General features: G+C 38.6%; 2 protein-coding genes across 13 annotated transcripts in view; one reads left to right on the top strand and one right to left on the bottom strand.

The window, feature by feature from the left end:
* CEP126 (centrosomal protein 126) overlaps positions 1-9374 on the bottom strand; it is a 102448-nt gene extending 93074 nt beyond the window's left edge. For 4 of the 11 annotated variants that reach the window (XM_077893217.1, XM_077893215.1, XM_077893214.1 and 1 more), the window contains exons 1-2: positions 8969-9374; positions 5970-6089 (exon numbers count right to left, since the gene is read on the bottom strand). In XM_077893217.1, coding sequence (XP_077749343.1) covers positions 5970-6089; positions 8969-9123 — 275 coding nt within the window. In that variant the 5' untranslated portion in view covers positions 9124-9374. The remainder of the gene's footprint in view (positions 1-5969; positions 6090-8968) is intronic. The other 7 variants (XM_077893212.1, XM_077893211.1, XM_077893209.1 and 4 more) reach the window with 5 other exon arrangements.
* Positions 1-25515, top strand: part of ANGPTL5 (angiopoietin like 5) — a 136760-nt gene that overhangs the window by 108432 nt on the left and 2813 nt on the right. Inside the window, exons 1-8 of one of the 2 annotated variants that reach the window (XM_077893219.1) lie at positions 8613-9097; positions 13692-13832; positions 15425-15569; positions 17190-17293; positions 17950-18043; positions 20216-20316; positions 21933-22053; positions 24093-24278. In XM_077893219.1, the coding sequence (XP_077749345.1) occupies positions 13737-13832; positions 15425-15569; positions 17190-17293; positions 17950-18043; positions 20216-20316; positions 21933-22053; positions 24093-24278 (847 nt within the window). In that variant the 5' untranslated portion in view covers positions 8613-9097; positions 13692-13736. Of the gene's footprint in view, positions 1-8612; positions 9098-13691; positions 13833-15424; positions 15570-17189; positions 17294-17949; positions 18044-20215; positions 20317-21932; positions 22054-24092; positions 24279-25515 lie in introns of those variants that run through there. The other variant, XM_077893220.1, reaches the window with a different exon arrangement.

The following is a 25515-nucleotide window of genomic DNA, read 5'->3' as shown; positions in this document are numbered from 1 at the left end:
AATAAATTCAAGAAGATTAAAATCATTATCAAGCATCTTTTCGAACCGTATTATATAAAATCAGAAGTAAATTACAAGAAGAAAAATGGGAAAGCTACAAATATGTGGATATTAAACAACATGTTACTGAGCAATATTGGGTAACAGAAGAAATCAAACAAGAAATTAAAAAAAATACTGAGAAACAAATGAAAACAGAAATATGACATACCAAAATCTATATACACCAAAAGTGATTCTAAGATGGAAGTTCATAGCAATACAAGTCTAACTCAAAAAACAAGAAAATACAAGTCTAACTCAAAAATCTAACTTTATACCTCAAGGAACTAGAAAAAGAAGAACAAAGTCCCAAACTAGTAGTAGGAGGAAAATAATAAAAATCAGAGCAGAAAGAAATGCATAGAGTCTAAAAGGACAACAGAAAAGATCAATGAAACTAAGAGCTGGTTCTTTTTAAAAGATAAACAAAATCAGCAAACCCTTAGCTAGATTACCAAGAACAGAAGAGAGAGACTCAATTCAAATACAATTAGAAATAAAAGAACTGACATTTCAGATATATAAAGGATCTCACAGATTACTAGGAGCAATTATACTTCAACAAATTGGAAAATCTAGAAGAAATGGATAAATTCCTAGGAACATGCAATCTTCTAAGACTGAATCATAAAGAAACAGAAAATTAGAACAGACCAGCTATTAGTAAGGAGAATGAATCAGTAATAAAATAAATCTCCCCAAAAAACAGAAGTTCAGGACCAGACAGCTTTACTGGTATATTCCACCAAATATTAAAAGAAGATTTATTACCTATACTTCTCAAACTCTTCCAAAAATATTGAAGAGGAAGGAAAGTTCAAACGATTCTACAAGACCAGCACTGCCCTGATACCAAAACCAGACAAGGACATCAAAAAAGAGAAACTACAGGCCAATATCCTAGATGAACATAGATGCAAAAATCATCAACAAATATTAGGAAACCAAATCCAACAACACATTAAAAGGATCACGCACTAGAATCAAATGGGATATATTCCAAGGATGCAAGAATGGTTCAACATCTGCAAATCAATCATTACATTAACAAAATGAAAGTGTATGTTCATCTCAATAGATGCAGAAAAAGCATTTGACAAAATTCAACATTTATGATAAAAACTCTCAGCAAAGTGGGTATAGAGGGAATGCACCTAAACATAATGAAAGACATATGACAATCCCACAGCCAAAGTCAATGGTGATCCTCTAAGAACAGGAACAAGCTACGGATGCTCACTCTTGGTCCTATTATGCAACAGAGTACTAGAAGTCCCAGTCATGACAATTAGGCAAAGAAAAAAAGAGCATTCAAATCAGAAAGATAAACAAAACTGTCACCATGAGCAGGTGACGTGATATTATACATAGAAATGGATGGATCCTAAATGATGGATCCTAAAGAATCCATCAAAAAACTGTTAGAATAAATAAATTCAATAAAGTTGCAGGATACAAAATCAATACACAGAAATCCATTGCATTTCTATACACTAATAATGATGCATCAGAAAGATAAGAAAACAATCTCATTTACAATTGCATGAAAAAGAATAAAATATCTGGTAATAAGTGTAACCCAAGGGGATGAAAGCCCACTGAAAACTATAAGACACTGGTGAAAGAAACCAAAGAAGATGCAAATAAATGCAAAGATATTCTATGTTCACAGATTAGAAGAATTGATATTGCGAGAATACCATGTAATACTATATAATACATAATAATACAGATTCTATGTAATCCATATCAAAATACCAATGGCATATTTTATAGAAACAGAATAATTCTAAAATTTGTATGGAACCACAAAAGATCTCAAGTAGTCACAAATAGTCTTGAAAAAGAACAGAGCTGAACTATCACACTCCCTGATATCAAAAAATACTACAAACCTATAGTAATCAAAACAGTATGTTACTGGTATAAAAACAGACATACAGATTAATGGAACTGGATTGAAAACCCAGAAATAAACACACATTGTTTACAATTAATCTATGACAAAAAAAGCCAAGAACATTGAAGAAAGGACAGTCTCTTCAATTAATGGTGCTGAGGAAACTGAACTCATGCAAAAGAATGAAACTAGATCACTGTCTTCTACTACACACAGAAACTAACTTAATATGGATTAAAGACTTGAAAGTAAGACCTGAAGCCATAAAACTTCTAGAAGAAAACATAGGTAGGAAGCTCCTTGATATTACCACAGCTGTTGTTTTTATGATTTGACACCAAAACCAAAGGGACAAAAAAAAAAAAAAAAAGCAAAAGTAAACAAACGGGACTCTATCAAACCAAAATAGTTCTGCACAGCAAAGGAAACTATCAACAAAATGAAAAGGCAACCTGCTGAATTGTACACCATATATCTGAATCTCAAACCATATACCCACTAAGGGGTTAACATCTAAAATAGATAAAGAATTCATGCAACTCAAGAACAATAAACAACCTTGTTAAAAATGGGCAGAGGCGGGGACGCCTGGGTGGCTCAGTGGTTGAGCGTCTGCCTTTGGCTCAGGTGGTGATCCCAGGGTCCTTGGATCAAGTCCTGCATTGGGCTCCCCACAGGGAGCCTGCTTCTCTTTCTGTCTATGTCTCTGCCTCTCTCTGTGTGTCTCTCATGAATAAATAAATAAAATCTTTAAAAAATAAATGGGCAGAGGGTCTGCCCATTGAAGAGACATTTTCCCAAAGAAGACATACAGATGGCCAACAGGCGTATGTTAATCAATGCCATTAATTATTAGAGAAATTCAAATCAAAACCCCTATAAGAAATCACCTCACAGAATGGCTATTATCAAAAAGACAAGAAGTCACAAGCATTGGAGAGGATATGGAGAAACAGGAACCCTTACCCACTGATGTGACTGTAAATTGGTACAAACACTATGGAAATCCATATGGAGATTGTTTAATAAATGAAGAATAGAACTACCATAGGATCCAGCTATTCCATTTCTGGGTATTTATCTAAATAACATAAAAAGAGTTATTTATTTATTTATTTATTTATTCATTCATTCATTCATTCATTCATTCATTCATTCAGGAGAGGCAGAGAGAGACAGAGGCAGAGACAGAGGCAGAGGGAGAAACAGGCTCCATGCAGGGAGCCCGACGTGGGACTCAATCCTGGGACTCCAGGATCACATCCTGAGCCAAAGGCAGACGTTCAACCGCTGAGCCACCCAGGCGTCCCAAAAAGAGTAATTTAAAAAATATATACATTCTTATGTTCATTGCAGCATTATTTACAACTAGTCAAGATATTGAGTGCCTCTGAGGGGGGCACTTGACGGGATGAGCACTGGGTGTTATTCTGTATGTTGGTAAACTGAACACCAATAAAAAATAAATTTATTATTTAAAAAAGATATTGAGTGCCGATTGATAAAGGAATGAATAATGAAGATATATTCATACATTGGAATACTACGCAGCCATAAAATATAATGAAATCTTGCCACTGGTGACAGCATGGAAGAAACTTGAGAGTATTATGCTAAATGAAATGAATCAGAAGGACAAAAACAAATGCCACATGGTTGCACTCATATCAGAAATCTAAAAATACAAATTGAAGAAACAAAATTAAGACAAACTAAAAAAAAATCTGAGGCTCCTTTCGTACACTTCTTCAATTTCTTTTCCTTATGAAGTCACATTAAATCAGACTGCCATTTCTAAAGTTAATAATAAACAAAATTTTTTTTCCTGATACAATGTTTAATCATTCGTACTCAACCAGCTATGCTTGTTCAGTAAATAAATGTCTGTTCAGTTATTGATCAAAGATAGTGCCACAATTGAAAATTTAAAAAATGTAGGAAATAGTAATTCCTTTATGTGTGTGTATCTTAAGATCATGTGGTCTACACAGCAGCATATTAGAAACTATGTGAGGATGTGCTCCAGAGAACTAATATTATAAAACAAAACAAAAGGGATGCAATAGAGGCAAGAGCAAAAAAGGGAAGTCCTAGAATGGCAATTATGCATTAGGCCTAAAGATAATCATACATACTCCGGCAGGATCTACTGAAGGTAGGGAGGAAGGTAGACATCTTGGAGTAAAACAATGGGGACTCCATTATATAGACACTGAATGAGAGAATGTAATAAAAACATGAGAAAAATACTAGCAAATACAAAAGGCAGGCAGTAGTAAATAATAAGAAAATTAAAATGTGTGTGACTTTAAACAATTAATGGCAATAAATATAGAGAACTTGATGCTGTGAATATTCTCCTCTGAAAACTACAGGGAACACAGCACATTTTAATGTCAAAATGTACTCACTAAGAGTAGAAGGAGAATGTCTTTGCTTGTAAAAAAAAAAGTAGTTTTTAAAGAAAAACCACATGACCATAATGTGAGCGGACAGCATAAACTTAGATGATGTAAAACATAAATGGATAGATAACGGCAAGGCCAAAAAGGCCTTGATAAACCTAATGATAAACATATTTTGAAATTCCTAAGTATACAATAATTTGGACTCCTTTCTAAAAATTAAAATGATTAAAATTTTAAAATTTTTTATGTTTTTACACAGCACCCTAGGGTAACAGAAAAATAAAACATAAATTATATTGGAAAATGTTCTGATTCTTGGAATCGTAAGCCTGAATTTCTCTTCTTTCTACATCAGAATTCTGTTTTTCTTGATAAGAAAAGTGTTTGATGAGAGAAGAAAGGAAGACACTTTGTGCTATTTTACCAAGGAACTCAATTATTAGAAAAAACGCAATTGACAGATTTTAATTATTAAACAACAAAATAAATTAAATAAGGAAGAAGCACTATTGGCCAGACAGTATGATAAATATTTTTCACATATTTTCAACCATTCTTAATATCATATTTTTGCTCTACATAGCTATCCCTTGAAATAGATTTTATTAATGCCAGTCATAACTGAGAAACTGAGGATCAGAGAGATTAAATAAGTTGCTCTAACTCATGGAATGGGGATTTAAACCTAGGTCTCTGACTCCAGAACCCATGACTGTTTCAACATACGATTATGCATCTTTATTGAACACCTGCTGTGTGCTTTTATAGGCCCCCAGGTAGGAGAAAAACAGTAAGACACCAATACAAAACAAGAAACAAGCTTCATTAAGTAACTTCATTACACCAGACAATGAAAGAGTTAATCTAAGGAGAAATATGATGTCAGAAAAAAGTTACAGGTAAACAATTTTGTATTTTCCAAATGGGATTTGCAACACGCGTCCAATGATGTAGTTCATACACTCTAGGGATTTGCTGCTATTGACAAAATACAGACAAGGTAGCCAACACATTAACAATCCATCTAAAAAACAAAATCTAATCATTCAAAGAAACCTTGAAAAATGGTATGCAGTAACTGGATGGTTTATATTTTTACTTTATTAGGCTTCCAGTTTAGATAGCTGTTTTTTTTTTTTCAATGGAAGTCATTTATAATATTCTTTGCATCATATTTCTACCATTATTTAAATTTCCCCCCATTTTTGATTGGATAAATGATATATAGAAAAATTATATAGAAGTGAACAGTAAATTAAAATGAAATTACATTCCATTAGAGACTAAGTACTAATTTGTAATCTTTTGATTTAGTGTGAAAGGATATAGACAACAAAGAATGGAGCACATTTTGCAGCCATCCTATGACACTATGATAAGAAGTCCTATGATAAGAAAGGACTGCTAAGGTCCCGCTCAGGAATGAGTACACGACCACCTTTGTGCTTTAGGCAGAAAAACAATAAGAAAATTTATGAAGGCATACAAATGTTGACCAGTGTTTTACAGATAAAGCAAATGCCATGACTTAGGTTCATAAAATGCGAAAGTAGAGAAACTATAATTAATTTATAATGACTTTGAATTTCTACACTTCTGAAGAAAATACGATTACTTACTTTTTTCTCCGGTTTGATTCCACAAAATATTTACGTGCTCGATTTCGACATATTTTTTGTTGCTGCAGTAAAATTTGACGCTCTTCTTCTAAATTTTTCTCCAGATGTATTTTCGTATCTCTAATGATAGCACAAAGTTAAGGACATGGTTTATAGCTCCAGGGGATGAGTGTCAGTGCTGATAAATATAATTACAGCCTCATACTAAGAATACAGTCATTTTTAGGAAACAATACGTGTACACATTAGTGTTAGTTAGTAGTAGTATTCTGACTTGGGATGCCTGGTGACTCAGTGATTGAGCATCTGCCTTTGGCTCAGTGTGTGATCCCGGAGTCCAGGGATCGAGTCCACATCGGGCTCCGTGCATGGAGCCTGCTTCTCCCTCTGCCTGTGTCTCTGCCTCTCTTGTTCTGTTGTCTCATGAATAAATAAAATCTTCAAAAAAAATTCTGACTTGGTATTAGAACTGAACACATATCTCACTTTCCCTGGGATAAAAATTGTACTTTCAGCATCATGAGCTCAGATAAGGAGACTGCATATTTTTTCAACACTATGAACCTCTACAAATCTGCTAAATGCAAATCTGATTGCATTTCTCTTTCCTTTTTCTCTTAAAGTTCCCTGTCACATCCATGGTAAATTCTAAATCTCCTGACCTAGTATATAAAGCACTATAAATTGGTCTGTTTTTTCAACTTCAATTCTCAACCCTGCCCTGCACAAATCCTATGCCCAGATGCACGAAGATACTTACATACTGATAACAGAACAAGCCATGACATATCAGAGCATCATCTCTAAGCACATGCTTGGTAACTTCCCCTGTGGTTCAGGCCCACTTCAAGCAGTTCCCCTGTTTTCTAGAGAAAACCCTCATTGGATGACCTGACACCTTCATGAGTACATCCTATGAGTACATGTCTTCTCCACCTTTCTGTAACGCCAATGACTGGCATGCTGCTTAATAAAATCTAGCTGAACAATTTCCTTGGAGAAAATTCTCAGTACATATACAGGACAAAAGATATAAACAATTTCTCCTTAAAGTTTTAATGAGTCATCTTTGAAATACTTTTCCTTTAAAATGTCTTTCCTTCCAAAAGGTAAATTTGCTATACCTTCAAATACATGAAAAATATGAAATTCTATTTTATGTTGTTATTCTTTTACAATTTCACATTTATATTTTATTAGCTTAATTTTGGAATGTAGTACCAAGTGTGACTCAAGGTAGAGATGGTAAATTTAGACTCTTTTTAGAGGTCTGAATATGGACACAGGAGATACTAGAATCAAGTTGAGGGTTCTCATGTTGATCATTGACTAACAATCATCCTTTGATAGGGTTTGACTGTTAGTCTCGTTTATTTTAAGGAGAGCCAAGACCGGAGTATGTTTATAGGCTGGAGGAAAAGAATGCCATTACAAGTTGAAAGTAGATTTTAAGATGGGGTAATTTATAATCCAGAGGCACACAGGAGAAAACAAGCTATGTTAGTAAGGCACAGGTGAATAGATGGATGTTCTACCATAAAAGTGATATCCCATCAATGAACCTGGAAAAAAGGATGGTGTTGGGGGCAGGGGGTGTTGCTTGTGAAGAGGGGCTGAGAGCCTTCGTGGTGTCTACTGTCTCATGAAGTAGTAAGACAGTCTACTGAGAGCAGGTGGAATTGGTAAAGACCTCACACAGACATGAAGAGGAACAGAGATCCCTGTTCTTGTTCAGGCGAAGCTGGAAACTGTTCAATCTGTGTGGTGCCAGTCTGTATTGTCTTGTGATTTTTCTCTGACAGCATTTTTCTTACTTAAGTGAAGGACAAGAGAAGTAGAACTCTAGTAGCTATTGGATGAAGCAGAGGAATAGGGGTGCAAAGGACCAAGGATGCTGGTGAGAGAACATGAGCAGGTAATTGAGAATAGGATATAAACCAGGCAGGGAAGAGAGGGCAAGATAAGTGCTAAAATAAAATCAAAGGGGAAAAGAGATATATATGAGAAAAAAGGAGGCACAGTGTGAAGGGAACATGAGAGACATTTCACCTTTTTTTAAAAAAGAAAAATTTAGGGATGCCTGGGTGGCTCAGCAGTTGAGCATCTGCCTTTGGCTCAGGTTGTGATCCCGGGATCCAGTCCCATATGGGGCTCCCCGCAGTGAGCCTACTTCTCCCTCTGCCTATGTCTCTGCCTCTCTGTGTCTTTCATGAATAAATAAAATCTTTACAAAAGAAAAAAGTATGTTTGGTTTTGTTCCTTTGAGGTACTATTAATTCTATTTACAAATATTTTCTCTGATGTTTACTCAGTGTTCCAACTACATCAATTTACAAAATTAAGTCTAGGACTATTTCATGAATGAAAAGGATAGAAAGATACACTCTGTCCATGAGCCATTGACCTTGCTTCATTACTTTCTGATTCAGACGAAATCAGGGTCAGTGCTATAGTCCTATAGGACTTCAGTGTGCATGAAAATACAACGTCAAGGGAACAAAATCAAATCCGTACACACCGGTGCTGTTTATTTCAGAACACATCTCTGAGAGCATGAGTTTTGGGGACCAGCACGGGCAAAGCTAGACCAGGCTAGCTGCAGGAGGCTCGGAGCACAGCTGCCTTCCTCCCTGTCGCCAGGTCTGCACCCCAGAACCCCGAGCAGGGCGCGCGCGCACGTCACAGCCTTTGCCTACTTGCTGATCCACCGCAGCATCTCAGGACAGGTGTCCAAGCGCGCTGGTGGGGATGTGCGGCAGCACTCTGAGGGGCCGTGAGCTCGGAGTCCAAGCCCGTCACCACCAGTCCCGTCGTCCGCCAGCACCGACGCCACCCGTCACCGCCCCATCGTCCTCAGAAAGGGTACGAGCGCCTTCCATTCCGAAAACAGAACTCCGCCCTGAATTCTGAGGAAGGCTGTCCCCCTGACCACCGGACACACCCCGGGTGACCCGCAGACCAGAGAATGAACCGGGGGTGTGCTAGCTTAACCTGCTAACCCGATTCTCGAAGGTCGCAAAGAGGTGTCACTTGTGGGGCTCTTCCCTCTGCGCAGCACCATTAACCAGGCAGTGCACAGAACATGGCCACGCTGTCTGAGCAACAGAGCAGCCCCCGCACCGCACGAGGTCGGTAGTTCCACGTTCCAGAGCATCTGGAACAGCGAGGCCCGGGGCGGGGGAAGCAGGGAAAAGGGTGGGGAGCCCGGGGGAGGACCCCGGGGGAGGCCGGGGGGAGCACCGACGGGGGAAACGGGCGCACAAGGACCCGAACGGTGTCGGGGGGTGGGGGCGAAAGGCGGGGAGGGGTGCCCGGGGGAGAGTCGGGCGCTCACGGACACCCACCCGGCGCGCGGGGGTGGTGTGGGCACAGGCGGGGGAGCCCACCGCCCGGCCAGCCCGCCGTCCGCCGGCGCCCAGGGGCCAGGGGCCAGGGGCCCGTCGCCCACACCGCCTACCCGGCCCGCAACCCCGGAAGGATACAGGTCGGCGGCAGGCCGGCGGCGCCCGCGGCCCAAGCGGGGGATGAGGAGCGCTCCGTCGCCGGCGTCCGACGTCTCGGGGCCCCGTCCCCGTTCCACGGCCGAGCTCCGGGCGCCCGGCCTCCAAGCCAGCATCTTTCAGCTCCGCGCCGCCTCTCGGCCCGCCGCTGGCGCCTCCGTCATGGCAGCCTCGGCCTCGTCCTCGGGCCTCCGTCCACTCCGTCTCTCGGGCTTCGTGTCACGGGCGCGGAAGGCTTGGCCGCGGCAGCCCCGGTTCCCGAGCGGCAGCGACGCTGGCTGTGACGGCTGCGGCGTCGACCTTGCCCTGCAGTGGCGGAGAGGGCAGCCGCGGTCCCGCAGACACCGCCGCCATCTTGGCAACCAACGGACGCCGCGTCCTTGGCGACAGAAACCAGGGCGCCGGGCGGGGCGGGGCTACGCGCCGGACAGCCAATGGCTAGCGTGGGCGAGACCCGGGCTCCCGCGACCGAGTCTGCGCAGGCGCGGGCTTGTCCCTGTGTCAGCGCGGGGCTGAGTCTTCTTTACGCTGAGGCTGTAGTGGTGGGGGTGCGGAGCGGTGGGGGGATGGGTGGGATGGAGTGGGGGCACGGCCGCGGGGGTCGTCTGGATGGTCGATGGAGCACTGGAGCTCGTGGGTCTGGAGCTGGAAGTCCATCTAGCTTCCTGGGGCGGGTCTGGGTCCCCTGCATCTTCCCCGCGCGGGATGCTCTGCAGGGTCCTCCCTGCCCTGTGGCTGCCGGGTCTGCACGCACACCGTCTCGCGTCCCTTTCGCGTCCCTTTCGCGTCCCTTCTGGACGAAGTCCACATCTAAGGTGGAGACCTCCCGGAAGGTGTGCTGGGCGGAGTGGATCTCTGGGCCGCAGAGATTTTGGTTTTGCAAACTGAAAATATAGAAAAGAGGCTGAAATGCAATGAAACGCCGGGACACCTGCACCCCGATGTTTCTAGCAGCAATGTCCACAATAGCCAAACTGTGGAAGGAGCCTCAGTGTCCATCGAAAGATGAATGGATAAGGAAGATGTGGTCTATGTATACAATGGAATTTTCCTCAGCCATTAGAAACGACAAATACCCACCATTTGCTTCGACGTGGATGGAACTAGAGGGTATTACGCTGAGTGAAATAAGTCAATCGGAGAAGGACAAACATTTTATGGTCTCATTCATTTGGGGAATATAAATAATAGTGAAAGGAATAGAGGGGAAGGGAGAAGAAATGGGTGGGAAATATCAGAAAGGGAGACAGAACATAAAGACTCCTAACTCTGGGAAACGAACTAGGGGTGGTGGAAGGGGAGGTGGGTAGGGGGTGGGAGTGACTGGGTGACGGGCACTGAGGGGGGCACTTGACGGGATGAGCACTGGGTGTTATTCTGTATGTTGGCAAATTGAACACCAATAAAAAATAAATTTATTATTTAAGAAAAAGAAAAAAAAAACAAGAAAAGAGGCTGAAACTGTTTGTTGGAACTCAGTATAAAAGAACATATAAATTCCGACTGTGTTAGCCAGGGTTTGTTTGTTATTTGTTTTTTAATGGAAGAACTCTCAGATTGGAAGCAAAATGTACAAACCAAATAAAAATCATCCACCCACCATTGAAATGGCTCTGCCTTTGTGAATCAGGTATGTTCATTTTTAAACTTCAAATAAACTTTTCCAGTTGAAACTACTTAAAACGGTTTTTGCAAAGTTGTATGCAGTTACTCGAAATGTAATCTGGTGACTGAGATTTTAAAATGCCACAACAAATCCAGCTTTTATTTATTTATTTATGATAGTCACAGAGAGAGAGAGAGGGGCAGAGACACAGGCAGAGCACCGGGAGCCCAACGTGGGATTCGATCCCGGGTCTCCAGGATCGCACCCTGGGCCAAAGGCAGGCGCCATACCGCTGCGCCACCCAGGGATCCCTCCAGTTTTGATTTAACACACAAAACACGTGAGCTTCCTTCAGGACAAAGCCAAGACAATAGAATATATAACTTTTAGCAGGGAAAGGCCAAAGGTGTATCCATAGACCATTGGCTATCTTGGCAAGTTTTAAACTGGCCTAGCCACGACATTGACCTTGATTCTATTCCCATTGCTATCATCACAGTTCTGTTTCCCTGGGGCTATTCAGAAGATTTTTTTCTTTTTTTTTAATTTGAGAGAGTAAGAGACAGAAAGCACAAATGAGGGGAGTAGTAGAGGGAGAGGGGAAAGCAGACTCCTCACTGAGCAAGGAGCCCCATTTCCGGACTTGATATCAGGACCCTGAGATCACAACATGAGCTGAAGCCAGACATTCAAGTGACTGAGTCAGTCAGGCACCCTAGAAACGCCCTAGAAGTGTTCAGAATTTTAAACCTTGAACCAGTGAAAGGTGTTGATGAATGGTTGTGGGCAAGTGGGTGAAATGGTTGTGTTCCAAGTAACGGGAAAAAAAAGTCAAATGTAACTCTGTGATTTGGGGCTGGACCAAGCAGATGAAGGGCGTTGCTGTTTCCTAAAATGGGGAGGGACAGGCTGAAGGCACAAAGAGTAAGATTTGGGTTTCAGACATGACCTAGATAGGAGATGCCTAGGAGACACCCAACTTCATGAACACACATCATAAATTGCTAACAATGTTTATGTAAGAAGCTAATAATAGCCCCTTTATGGTTACAAAGCATGTTCACATTATTTATTTAATCTGAATAGTATAATAACCTTGTGAGTTATGCAAAGCAGCCTGTGGTGGACAATTTCCTGAGCTTTCACTTTCATCTTGGTGGAGGCTATTTTTTTTTTTTTTTCCATCTTCTGCAAAAGTATTTTCTTGCTCCAGTAAGAATTTCCTGGATTTGTCTCTGGGAAAGCTGTGAACAAAGAACTTTAACATCTGGCTGATTTAAAATGACTGAAATTCTGTCATAATCATTACAATTTCATAAGACTTCAACTAGAAATTTAAGATTAAAGATAAGTGCTCATCTGCTCCTAATACAGATGATAAAGGTCACCGATATTGTCAGCAATGTTAGAGCTGCATTATAGATCAAGCCAAATCATAGAAAATACTAACACCTTACACTGGAGTGCCTAATTTATCCTAGACGCTGTGCTAAGTGCTTATGTATGTAAAATCACTGAATCCTCAGCATAATCCTCCTCCACAAAGGAAGTAGTTAAGCTATGGTAAGATTATATAACTTTGCCAGAGGACCCCGAGCAAAGGTGTTGGGGAACCAAGATTCAAACCAGGTGGTTGGATTGCAGAGCCAGCACCCCCACCATCTCCTGCTGCCCCCAAAGAGGCTCTGAGAGGCAGAGAGAAGAGTGCCTGGGTTTAGACAGTGGGTATGAGGAAGCACAGTCAGAGGGTACATAATTGTTTTAAGACATTATTTCATTAGTATTGGAGTGCCCCAGTCAGCATCACGGGCCCCAGAAACACTGTGGTGTGGTCCCTGCCGCCTAACTCTTGAATGGGAAGAAAGACTCAGGAAAGTCTTGGATCCTTTCATTTTATTTAATTGTAGCATGGTGACTATTTAGGCATGTTTATATAATGAAGAGAAGGAATCGTGTTTGGGAGTATTTGGAGACTATTACAGACTGCTCAGTCAGCTCTCAGTGGTGGTATTTTTCAATAGTGATGGTTCCCTTACAGTCAGAATGTTTGAAGTTTTAGTAATATATATGTAAAACATACAGAGTGCTAGGAATTTGGCATTTATGTGATTAATACAACCACCACCGATAGCTAAATTCGGAGGAAGCTTACTTTACATCCGAATTAGCTGCCCTGATGTCCACATTGACTACATTTCTGCTTAGCATTTTGTAAAAACAGTTTCAATATAACATTCTTTCTGTTTCATCATTCATGTCTCCTTCTTTACTATTTTTATACAAACTAGTTTCCAATTACTGAGGGATATTTTATCAAAGGTGTTTTTCCCAAGGCCCCCCAAAATCCAACTCATAATCATTAGGTGGGCTTATAAATTCATGCTTTATTTACTTATGTATCTAGTTACTGCCTATATTCTAAAAGCAGGCATGTAGTGATTTTAAAAAGTTTGTGTAACTTAAAAATGACAGGATCTCTACAAGCTACCTTGTTTTTCATATGAAGGGTGTTGTTTCAAAGGAGCACAGAAACCAGTCAGTATTGGCTTCTGTTTTTGTTGTACACCTTCCAGGAGCTTTTAACTGAAGACTCTGCCCGCACTTCTTTCCACACAGAGCTTACTGGTATTTGAAGAAGTGTTTCATTTCTCCAGGAAGAATATGATGTATCTTTCTCAAGCTTCACTTTTATTCTTAAATACACTTATTTTAATTTGTGGAGAAGTTATACAAGGTAATTGTGTACATCATTCTACGGTAAGAATTTTAGCAATATTATTTTAGCTAGAAGTATGATTATATATCTCCAGGAAGATATATATTAAAAGTTTGAAAAGATTAATTGTGTTATCCAATACAATTATGGAAAATTAGAGTGTTTATTTAGAAATGCTGAGACTCTGCTTAATTTGTATTATTATTTTTTTAATTTATATTATTTTTAAACTTAGGAAACCGTAAACTGAGGATTCACCCTTAACACATTTCTTATGAAAAAAATTTTAAAGAAATTACAGGCCTAGGTTAAAAAGTAGCCGGCAACTTTCCAGTTAACTTTGATAATGAAATATCTGATAGGTAATAAAATATTTGCTTTGCTATTTAAAAAATAAATATTCTATAAGTTTATATTTAAAATACAGTCTTGTGAGTGGTTATCTAGGAAATTAGAAAATTTTATTTATTACAATGTCAGAGTGACACCTAATAAAGTGTATGCAATACTCTGAGTAGATGGGGATTGGATCTGTACATATTTAAATATTGGTTTATCATTTTAAATGTTATACAGCTTATTTACCATGGTATCTATACCAGATTCCAAAGTTCCAAGGTTAAAGGAAGAATAAATTTTAGGAAAGCTACAGAAATATTAATAATATAATTCTCTAAAATACTGAAACTTTAAAAATCTTATTTAGATCTGAAAAAACCATAGTTGTCACATAGGTTTTTGAAAACATTTACTATGCCAATTATTACAGGAGTTGAGAGGAAAGAGCAAGGAGTTACAAATAGGTCTATGTAACAAAATGCCAGCATCTTATTGGGCAAATACCTTTTATCATATGATTAGCTCTTTACCTTTCTCTCAATACCTAGGTCAAAGGAAGGTAAAACTTGTTTCTATTTTCTTTTAATTAACAGTCATTTAAAGTAGTTAACTTCTACCAAACACTGTTTTAATATTGGAAAGCCAATAGTTACCAACAGAAATAAATAGCTTTGGAATGGTAGCTGTAGTTGGCTCTTCATGATGACATCTGTTATTGATTTTGCAAAGCAAAATTCCATGCTTTTTTACTGTTATCACCAATGAGTACTTTACCCTTCAAATCTGTAAATACCTTTACTTATGCCAAAGCGACAAGCCTTCCACAATCCCCTTCCCTCCCCCAATTCCTAATAGCTGGTGGCAGAAAGTCCATTTGGCACAGAGGTGTAGGCATCTCAGGGAACCTTCTTAGCCATGTTCATGGAACTTCAGACTGCCGGATGCCTGGATGAGGGATAGCATGTGTTCAACATGGAAACATGCCACAGTTAAAGGTCAAGGCCATGGAGCCATGTTACAGAAAGTAGAGCCTAACTAGATCCTTTTGGAATTGGAAAACAAAAAGGCAGAGCAAAAATACTGAATAAACATATGCTTTTTGTTCATACCTAAAATTTACCTGTAAGGTTTATTTGTAGAAGTTTAACTGAATGGCTCATTGTTTGTTTCTAACGATCACCCTTGTGTGTGTCCTGAAATTTCACCTTTTCTGTGTATCTTCTTATTTATTATGTATTAGGTCATATAACATACTTCATGTATTCCTTTCTTATTTCTATTTTTCAATGTAAAGGATTCTCCAGTAGTTAATATTGTAGAAGACGTATCTAATGCAAAAGATGAGAATAAAAGTAATGATACTGTTTATAAGGAAGACTGTGAGGAGTCATGTGATGTTAAAATTAAAATTACACGAGAAGAAAAACATTTCATGTGTAGTAAGTATTAAAAATGACTGCAACTATAGGGTATATGATTTATTATTTCTAGGTTATGCATACAAGGAAATATACCTTACCTTTGTTTGGGTCATTTTATATGTACCTTGATCATCCTAGGCCAGAGGCTGCCTGTTTTTAGCACGTAGTAGGTGCTTAGTAAGTATTTGATGAATAAACGAATGAATCCTTGTATGTCACCCTGTGGCATCAGCTGACCACCGAGGGCAGGGGCAAGCCAGAGGGCACTGACAATTGTGTTTTATCAACCCATCAAAGGCTACTTTCGGGCTTCCATCTGAGCCACTAGAAAATGGCTCCTTAGTTTTGAGTAGGGAATTCATTAATACTGAATAGCTGTACAATAGGTATATTACCAAGTCAGCCAATTTATGTAGCAAAGCATAAAAACAAACTTTCAAAGTCTTGGTTTTTGTTTACAGCTCTTTAGTAACGGTGCAGGGATTTTTATGGTCTATGACATGCACACGGGGGGTGGGGGTGGGAAGAAGGGGAATGGAAAGGAAGGGGGTGATGACCTGATTCAGCTCCTACGGATGGAAACAGTAGGCCAGGATGTGCAACATAAGCATCTCTGGGCCCTCAGGTTGGCAAGTGCCCCATAGGTCCCTTAGACAGATACCTAACTCCAGGAGGAATCTAACAGACATTGAGAGTCCCAGAGTAAAAGTGGAATGAAGCTGGGAGTGGGGATAGATCTCAAAGATTATGAATGTGATTCTGCTGTGAGAGTGAAAATTAGGAATATAGAAATAATCTTTTAAAGAATAATGCATGTGATACTGTGAAGATGCTTTTGTAATAAAGGATCATCACTATATTTAGTCTGGGAAATATATGATAGTCCACGATTATCTCCTGATTTTGAGGGTTGTGCTGTATAGAATGTCTTTGGTATAAGAAATACAGACTGAACCATCCAGGGACATCATGGCAGCATGCTCTGAAATGATTTAGGAGAAGTTATTTGTACTCTTCTGGCAACTCTTCTATGAATAAGATTGCTTTTAAAATAAGAAAAACATTTTAAAAAGGAAAATATATAGAAAAGTTCAATCAGAAACCAACCAACCAAAATTGTGACTAAATAAAAAAAAAAAACTGTGACTTATTGTTTGTGTATATGTGTGTTTGGCATTTGTTTATATAAAAATACATAGCATTAAAAAAAGAAAAAATACATAGCACTAATAGAACAAATTAAAAGAGATTTATTTTGAAAATTACCTTGCATGATATGGATTATTGCCTTTTCCTTTCTTATATGGTAAAAATTGAGGACCCTTGGACCTCCTGCTTTTGTATCTCTTATCTTACAAAGTGAGAATTAATATTCAGAATGTTGTCTCTCTGTTACATCAGATTAAATTATTTGGGGATAATCTAAACTATTAGAAAGCACAGTTTCATTAAGATCATTGAAACAGTTGTTCCCTTTGTTAGTCCCGTGTTAAAAATTATACTAACTGGAATATTTAGATAGATTGAGATATTATTGTGTCTACATATTAATCCAAAATCATGTACAATTATTTTTCACTCTAATTATTTTCTCTAACAATGTAATATTTAGCAAACACTTTTTTATTATAATTTAAGGAAATTTGCAAAGTTCTATTGTTTCCTACACACGAAATACCAAAAAGCTGCTAAGAAATATGATGGATGAGCAACAAACTTCCTTGGATTATTTATCCAATCAGGTACGGATCTTTTCTATTGCGTTGTTTTGTACATATATATCGATAGTATTAGAGGCACAACTATATGATTTTTTAATGGGTTCACATCCAGACATGCGTTGCTTACTCTATTAGAGGCATCATAGCAATCCTTAGGCAAATACAAAGTCACTTGGAGAGGGTGCAGTGTGGTGGCAGATTTACAGGGACAAGTGACTCTTCTTTTTAAAGATTTTATTTATTTATTCATGAAAGACACACAGAGAGAGGCAGAGACACAGGCAGAGGGAGAAGCAGGCTCCCCGCAGGGACTTGATTCCAGGATCCTGAGATGACACCCTGAGTCGAAGGTACATGCTCAACCACTGAGCCACTCAGGTGCCCCTACAGGGACAGCTGACTTAAAGAAGTAGGCCCTCAGTGGCGCCCCACCCTGGAGCCCTGCAGCGTGAGAGCTGGACCAGGTTGGCAGGTGTGAGCCACCTGCAGCGACCCTACCTGTGGCAGTGCCTGGGTGGCCTTGCAGCAGGGGCCCAGGATGTAGTGTGGGGCAGTAGGTATTGCCATATATTGCAGAGCGGAGTTTGTAGGAGGCTTGTGGATGCCAGCTGTAGAATTCAGTGGAGGGAGTTTTGTTCAGATATAAAATGCTTTAAAGGTGGTGTCTGTGTGTTCAGGTTAATGAGCTCATGAACCGGGTCCTCCTTCTGACCACAGAAGTTTTCAGAAAGCAGCTGGAGCCTTTGCCTCACAGGCCAGTTCAGTCTCATGGTGAGAAATTTGCTATTTCAGACTTTTCATACTTGTCTTCAAATTTTCCTGGATGGAAAAACAAACAAACAAACAAACAAACAAACAAACAAATTTTCCTGGATGGGTTGGTGCATTTAGAGGTTTTGTTTATAAAATACAGCTCGCTATTATCTAACAGCCTAGAGGGGCACAACTTGCTGGTAGGCAGACTTCAACCCAGACAGATGTTCTTTCCAAAGCTAGGAAAGTTTTCCAGTGTCTAAAAGCCACAGCTGCACACACATCCTGAATCTGTTGCAAATGGCAGTTTTATGGAAGTTGTTTCTGGACTGTCCTTTACATTTTATTCACAATTAATCTTCAGTTAGAAGAAAAAGAAATTTTCAGAGTTCTTTTCACCTGTAAAAAGTATTTTTGATATGTTCCAAATATTTCAAATTGGGACATAAAATTTGAAAAGAAAAAGAAACTTAAGACAGAAATAAAGTGGAATCTAGAGCTTTTTGTAATAATATACAGTGTAGTAATTCCAAGAGGCCTACATTTCTAAGAAAAATATTGTATTGATCTTTCAAATATGAATTAATGCCAGAGTTCCAAGTAAAAAAATATTATTGAGAGCCTAGGGTGTGATCTTTCTTCCTTACAAAGGGAAGGAAAGAAACAATTACTGAGAATCTCCTAAGTGTCAGGTGTAAGATGGGCACTTCCATATGTTATTTTATTTTGAATTATTTTATTGTACCTCATGTATCTCTAAGGCCAGACCACTTGCCTCCCCATAACTCATGCAGTTTCCTCATTGAAAACTGGTAGTACTTACCTGATGCAGTTGTTGCAAGGATTACATGACTAAGCACGTGAAAATCTCCTCAAATATTGCCTGATGCACAGATGATAGGAGGGTTTGCTGTGAGAATGATCATCATCAGAGGAGGAATAGGCAGCCCAGGAAGCTAAATAATGTGTTCACATTTATTTGGATGGTGATGGCGGAGAGTGTATTCTAACCCAGATCAGTCCTCTCTTGTGGACTTCTATCATATCTCTGAGCATAAAGTTATAAAAGAATGTCTCTTAGCCTTTCAGAACAAAGGCAATAAATCTATATCTTCTGGAAATAAAGGGGAAAGCAAACAATCTTTTACAGCTAATTTTTTGTAGACAACATTTTCTAGATACGTACTGTGTGCCAGGCACTGTGCTAAGTGCTTTACAAAATGTCTTACCATGTAAAGTTGCCACAATGACACTACAAATTAGGCAGTATTACTATAAGGATAGAAGCGGAAAACCTAGCCAAGGATTCTCAGCTGCTCCTTAGAGGGCTGGGACTCTAACCCAGGCTTCTGGCTCTGGAGTCTCGGGCTTTCATGTGTTTGTTTCTCTGGGTAATAAATCACGTGTGCTCGCTTCGGCAGCACATATACTAAAATTGGGTAATAAACCACGTAAAGGTTGCATTCTATTACATTTATAAAGATAATACAAGGTAAAGTATCTTAGAATCCAATGTAATATCCATATCCACACCATGTTTATAATCCCCTGGGAAGTGGGATGCTTTGGAGAGGGTGATTGCAGGCGCTACAGTTCTAACTATTGGCTCAGAGCAGACTCTGGCCTCAAGCATAATTTCTTCATGCTGAAGAAAGTGATTTCCCGTACTCTCCCTTTGGCTCTTGTCATAGTGGTTCCCAACTAGAGTCTCTGAAGTTTCCAATAGTCAAGGATGTGTCACTTACAGCTAATCTACTTATTCATCTGGTTTATCCTTCCCATTCATACATATTTACTTTACACATTATGCACCCCCAAGCAAGCCTAGATTCCTGAAAGAGCATTATTTATTGGACTAGAGAATGCATCACTATGAAATAAATTAAATAAATGAATCCAAATGGAACATTTAAGCAGTATGGAGTACTAATCTCTCTCTCACTGTTAGAACAGTGTTATTATTGATGAAGGTTGATTGCAACATGAATTCCTTAATCCCATTTCTTTTGTGTATTTTCTCTGTTTTCTAAAATTGAAATCATTCTTCATTTCTAAGAAGTTAAAGTTATCATATTGTTAATGGAAATTATGCTCATAATTTCAAATAGTGCTATCAGATCTCTACAGTAAAATGATTAAGCCTTAACGTACACTTGAAAATATCCTAAATAACAAATTTTACTTTTCTAGGTTTAGATTGCACTGATATTAAAGATTCCCTTGGCTCTGTCACCAAAACACCAAGTGGCTTATATATAATCTACCCAGAAGGATCCAGTTACCCATTTGAGGTAAAGTTTTTCCTTATTATATGAAACAGGATAAGCAGTCTATTTAATTAATATTAAATTTTAATTGTTTTAATTTTTTTTGAAAAATTTAAGATAAACTGGTAGAAGTTCCAGTTTCAAAATTTTGGTTTTCTGAAATTCTTTGCCCAAACCACAAACCTGTAAGAACTTGAGACTCTTTCACTTTTCCATTTGAGATTTCATGTTTAAACTCTGAAGTAAATCCATATGATGTAAGATCTTATATTATCTTTACAGTAAGCAGAAATATGCATACAAATGCCTGCTTTCATTAGCTTGTGGATATTAGAAAGTAGTAGGGTGCTCTGCCTTGGTGCTTGCTAAAAAGTCTCCAATTCCTCTTCCTCTGAAGGTGACAAATGATTTTATGTGATTATATAATAAATTAATAATAAAAACCTTTCACTAAAGTATGAGGCAGATTGAGAAAATCTTTTTTAAATTAAAATAATTTTTAAATTGAATAAAATAAACTATCCTCATGTCTATCTATGATTTCTGGAAGAAATTTCTATCAGAAATTTTCTGTTATTGATAAGATTATTTAGCCTAGTAATATTACATATACAATAACATATACATTACTTATATATAATATTGTTTGTTTACTCTTTGTGTATAAGAAAGTTCATGATGTCACTATCACACCTTATTGGTAATCTTCATTACACAATAAAATAATTTTTCTACTGAGTAGATATGCCAGTTTCTCATCTTGAAATCACTAAATTATATGGCTTTTTTACTAACATTATTTTTGACATCTATTAACAAGGTGTCAAAAAATTGGGATTTAGGTGGGAAATAATTTTAAAATTACCTAACTTGCTTCACTTACAGATTCAAAAAAACCCTGAACATATGTGGAGAGGGAAGTCTTCTAATTTTTCAAGAATGTGTTGTGAAATTACCTTTTGAGGTCGTGGGAAGGTGTTGATTCCCTACCTTCCTCCACACTGCCATTCTCTGTGGGCAGGCAGTTTCTGATGGGGATGATTGCTTGCATTTTGTCCTCTGGGTTGGGTCCCTCAGTAGTCCTCGCAGGGGTATTGAGCAGGTGCCAACAGGGGCTTCCAGGAATACCTGCTGAGGTGGGCATAGAGCAGACCTTTCTGTCTGCTGACCCCAGTCTGAACACAGGCCTTTCAGGTGTCTGGAGGAAAGTAATCAAAGGCAGGCACACGGGCATATTTAATTAACACTTAAAAATCAGTGTTTTAATTCAAAGGAAAAGTTAATTTGCGAATACCTCATTTTGCTACATCACATTGGTAGCATTACCACTCAACTGAAAAATATCAGTTGAGTTGAGGAATAAGGGGATGACCTCACGATGCTTGAAATGCAACCAACTTACATATGCAAACACATGGCTGACACCAGGGACAGTAATTAGGTTAATGACAAGTATGTCTTATAACAAACAGCATTATGTCTAGGGATTTACATTTGAATATATTAATAGCATACAATTGCATTGAAACTTTTGGTGGAATGGTTTTCTCTTTCTTTAGGCTTAAGGGTGAAGCATGAGCTTTATGTCAATGAGTAAAAATGATAGTATATAATTTTTGTGTTTTCTGGATCTGTTTTAGGTAATGTGTGACATGGATTACCGAGGAGGTGGATGGACCATGATACAGAAAAGAGTTGACGGGATCATTGATTTCCAAAGGCCGTGGTGTGATTATCTGGACGGATTTGGCGACCTTTTAGGTCAAATCTTATTTCTCCTCTTTTTCTTCTTTTTGGGATGACCCCTATAGACCGTTTCTCTGTTAGTCACATCATTAGCAAAAACAGCAATCCTTCCTCTCTCAAATTACTCTCTCTTCACGTCATATTACTTTAGAATGAATGGGTATTTCGTTGGGATCTGGAAACCCAGATACCTGTTGAAATGGGGTTGAGTGAAAGTTCTGAGGGTCTTTATTAAGTATTTACTGTGTACCCAGCAGAATTCTGGAAGATGCTCTAGAACTATTTGTGGAATGAAACGTTGTGTGGTGGGCAGGGTTGTCACAAACCTTGAAATACTTGGCGTGTGCGCTGTGTCTACGAGCATGCAGAACTGAGGTGTGTGGCAGGACAAACTCAAGTTACATGACCTGGGAGTAGTATTTTATTAAAATATCAATAAAAATCACTATGCTCAAAATTTGAAAACTGTAAACCCCAAAAGAATTCTAAAATCTATGACAGTATTACTTTTGCTGGCAAATAGAAATGCTGGTATTTCTGAACACTGCAGAATTGTAACTTTGTTGGAAGTTTTACATTTTCATCATTTTTGTGCTGTTATTTTAGGTTACTGTTGTTTTAATTCAAAAGCCTTAAGATCCCATAATAACATCATCCAAGGATTTAGTAAATGGTGGTGTTAGTTCTGTTGCTATAATCCCTGCTGCATGCTAATGAATTTAGAAAGGATGTGAAATGTAATGAGGTCTGATGAACACGGCTAGATTACTACCGGGTCATGGAGTGCATGAACTCATGTATTGTGTGTTCTCAGCATTATCTCTAATTTTCTGCCATGTGCTACCTCCTGATTTTGGTGGTCACAGATCTACAGACTGAATTGCCATCTTCCTTACTTTATGCTTTTTTCAATGGGGAAATTATCTGAGTTTTTCTTTTTTTTTTTTTTAATTATCTGAGTTTTGAGACAAAGGTCCTCAGGCAGGCATACTTCATGTTCAAGTACAGACTGTACTTGGTATATTTTTTAAAATAAACTTGGAATTAAGGAAAATATATTGTTACTTTATTAGGGCTTGGGTAGAGGGGCAAGATGGCAAAGATACTTAAAATGGAGGGTCGTGGGCTGGACCCACCTTAGCTCTTGTACCCCGTTCTTTTCACTTCTAAGGGGGTGTGCAGTTGGGGTGACCATTCATCCCTGGGGGGGACATGGGATCTTAGCTAGAGGCTGACCGATGTGAGTGTTGGCACACTGTCCCCCAAACTCTTTGAGGTTTGTTTCCACAATACCCCGTACTTCCTTCTGTAATCTTATGATACAGCTGGAGGAATGTGTTTTAGGGCAGAGGCTGTGCCAGGGTGGGCAGGGGAAAGTACAAAGCCATCAGCTGGAACATGCAAAGGGTCAGCAGCCAGAACACTGAGTTCCCCAATTCATCCTGGAATTCATTTTCATCCATTTCATTCCATCACACTTCCATTCATAGGTAACTGACACACTGCATTATAATGAAGAAATGTTTATTCACAGAGCATCATTCTGAAAGAAAAAGTAATTTCAACTGAGCCTTTTCAGAAAAATCTTTTTTTAGGAGCTGGTGATCTGGAGGTTAAAATTCTTAACATTTATAAGTACACATCATTTTGTTACCTGCCATAATATTTCAACAGCTTTTTTGTTGACATATCTTAAGGTAAATCTTGAAATTTTACTTAGTCATTAAATGAATTTTTGAATTTATTTTGGTGAGATAAAAATATCTCACAGTCTAGTTATCCCCAGTCTAGAGAAGTAGAAGTGGGAAGATTACATATATATGATATGTAATCATATATATGATATGTAATTACATATATCATATATATGTAATTTTTGTAAATTAGGGAAACACTGATAATTCAAGCTAGGGCTACATAGTCTCTCAAATAATTTATGTGGGACATTTCAATGTTAAAAACTAAACAACTCCAAACATTCAATAATAAAGGGTTGTATTAAAATATATATATTAGTTGTATTAAAATATATTAAAAAACTTTTTTTTTAACAGGCGAATTTTGGCTAGGACTAAAAAAGATTTTTTACATAGTAAATCAGAAAAATACCAGTTTTATGCTGTATATTGCATTGGAATCTGAAGATGACACATTTGCTTATGCATCATATGATAACTTTTGGCTAGAAGATGAAACAAGATTTTTTAAGATACACTTAGGACGGTATTCAGGAAATGCTGGTAAGTTTTTTATTCCTCAAATTATTCAGGATATTTAAATATAGCTGACTCAGTATTAGGAGAAGATAAAGTAATGCATTTCTCTTGGTCTAGGATACATAACTGATAACAAATAGATTAGAAGAGAGAAAACTGAGTTTTGAAGCTGCTATGATCATTGAACCGCTTTATGATTTTGAAGAGCTTATATTCTTTAAAACTATGTTATGGGTTAATTACAATTAACTCTTCAGAGTAGAGTCTGTGGAGAAGGCTGGGAAGGAATTGCTGACATTTTCATGTTCTGAGAGGTTGCATTTAGAAATCAGAGTGTTTGAGCTGATCTCCACTCTTCTCACTTTCCAGGTAAAGGAGCCTGAAAAATTAAGTGACTTGCCCGTGAGTCCCAGGTCATCATACTTGACCCAGGGCAAGAAGCCAGGTTGATAGAACAACTAGTTTGGGGTTGTTTTTTCCCACTATGCCTTACTTAGTGCACTCATTTCCAAATAAATTTAATTTTTAAGAACTTCAGAACACTTCATGTTAACTTTATAATTTGATGCTGAAATTTTAAATTTGAGATGATACCAAATTCAGCTCTCCTACTGTTGCTCATCTTGGTGCTTTATTGTGTATATTTAGTGTTAGAAATCAAAAAATGAGGGAGATGTGTTCCCAGTTCTTTAACTAATTATAATATAGAGGGGGATAAAGAAAACCGAAAATGTGGAATACTGAATACTGATAGAGCTTTGGGGGTTTGAGAGGGGGAGAATGATCCCAGTTGATTGCATCCAGGAAATCTTCCTGGAAGGGTAGTTTCTAACAAGGAGTTAATGTTAGATTCAATGTGGGAAAGTTTTTTGAAAGTATATGCTCCTGCAGAACCCGATTTAGTACGTCTGGGCCCAGGTATTTGTATTCAAAGATGGATATGTTGGCATCCTTATAGTTGAGAACCACTCATCTGTACTTGGAGGAAGGGATAGGCTTTTGGCAGATTAATGTTGGCAAAGACAGCGGCTTGAGTCCCGGCACAGCGGGAGGAAAATGAGCACAAATGTTGCCCAGTTTGGGTGGAGTCCCTGACATCTGAGGGGGTTAGCCTTGGGATTTTAGGGGAAAGTCTGAAATTCAAATCATGATGAAATTTTTAATGCTGCATCTGTAAAGTGTAAAGAACTACCTAAATATGGAAAGTTTGTGTGAGTTTCTCTATTAGACTAGGATCTAGTTAGAGGATAGGATTTACAAT

The sequence above is a fragment of the Canis aureus genome, chromosome 3 (assembly GCF_053574225.1).
Source record: "Canis aureus isolate CA01 chromosome 3, VMU_Caureus_v.1.0, whole genome shotgun sequence".
Lineage (NCBI taxonomy): Eukaryota > Metazoa > Chordata > Mammalia > Carnivora > Canidae > Canis > Canis aureus.
The sequence above is the reverse complement of the archived record's forward strand: the minus strand, read 5'-3'. Positions and strand labels throughout refer to the sequence as shown.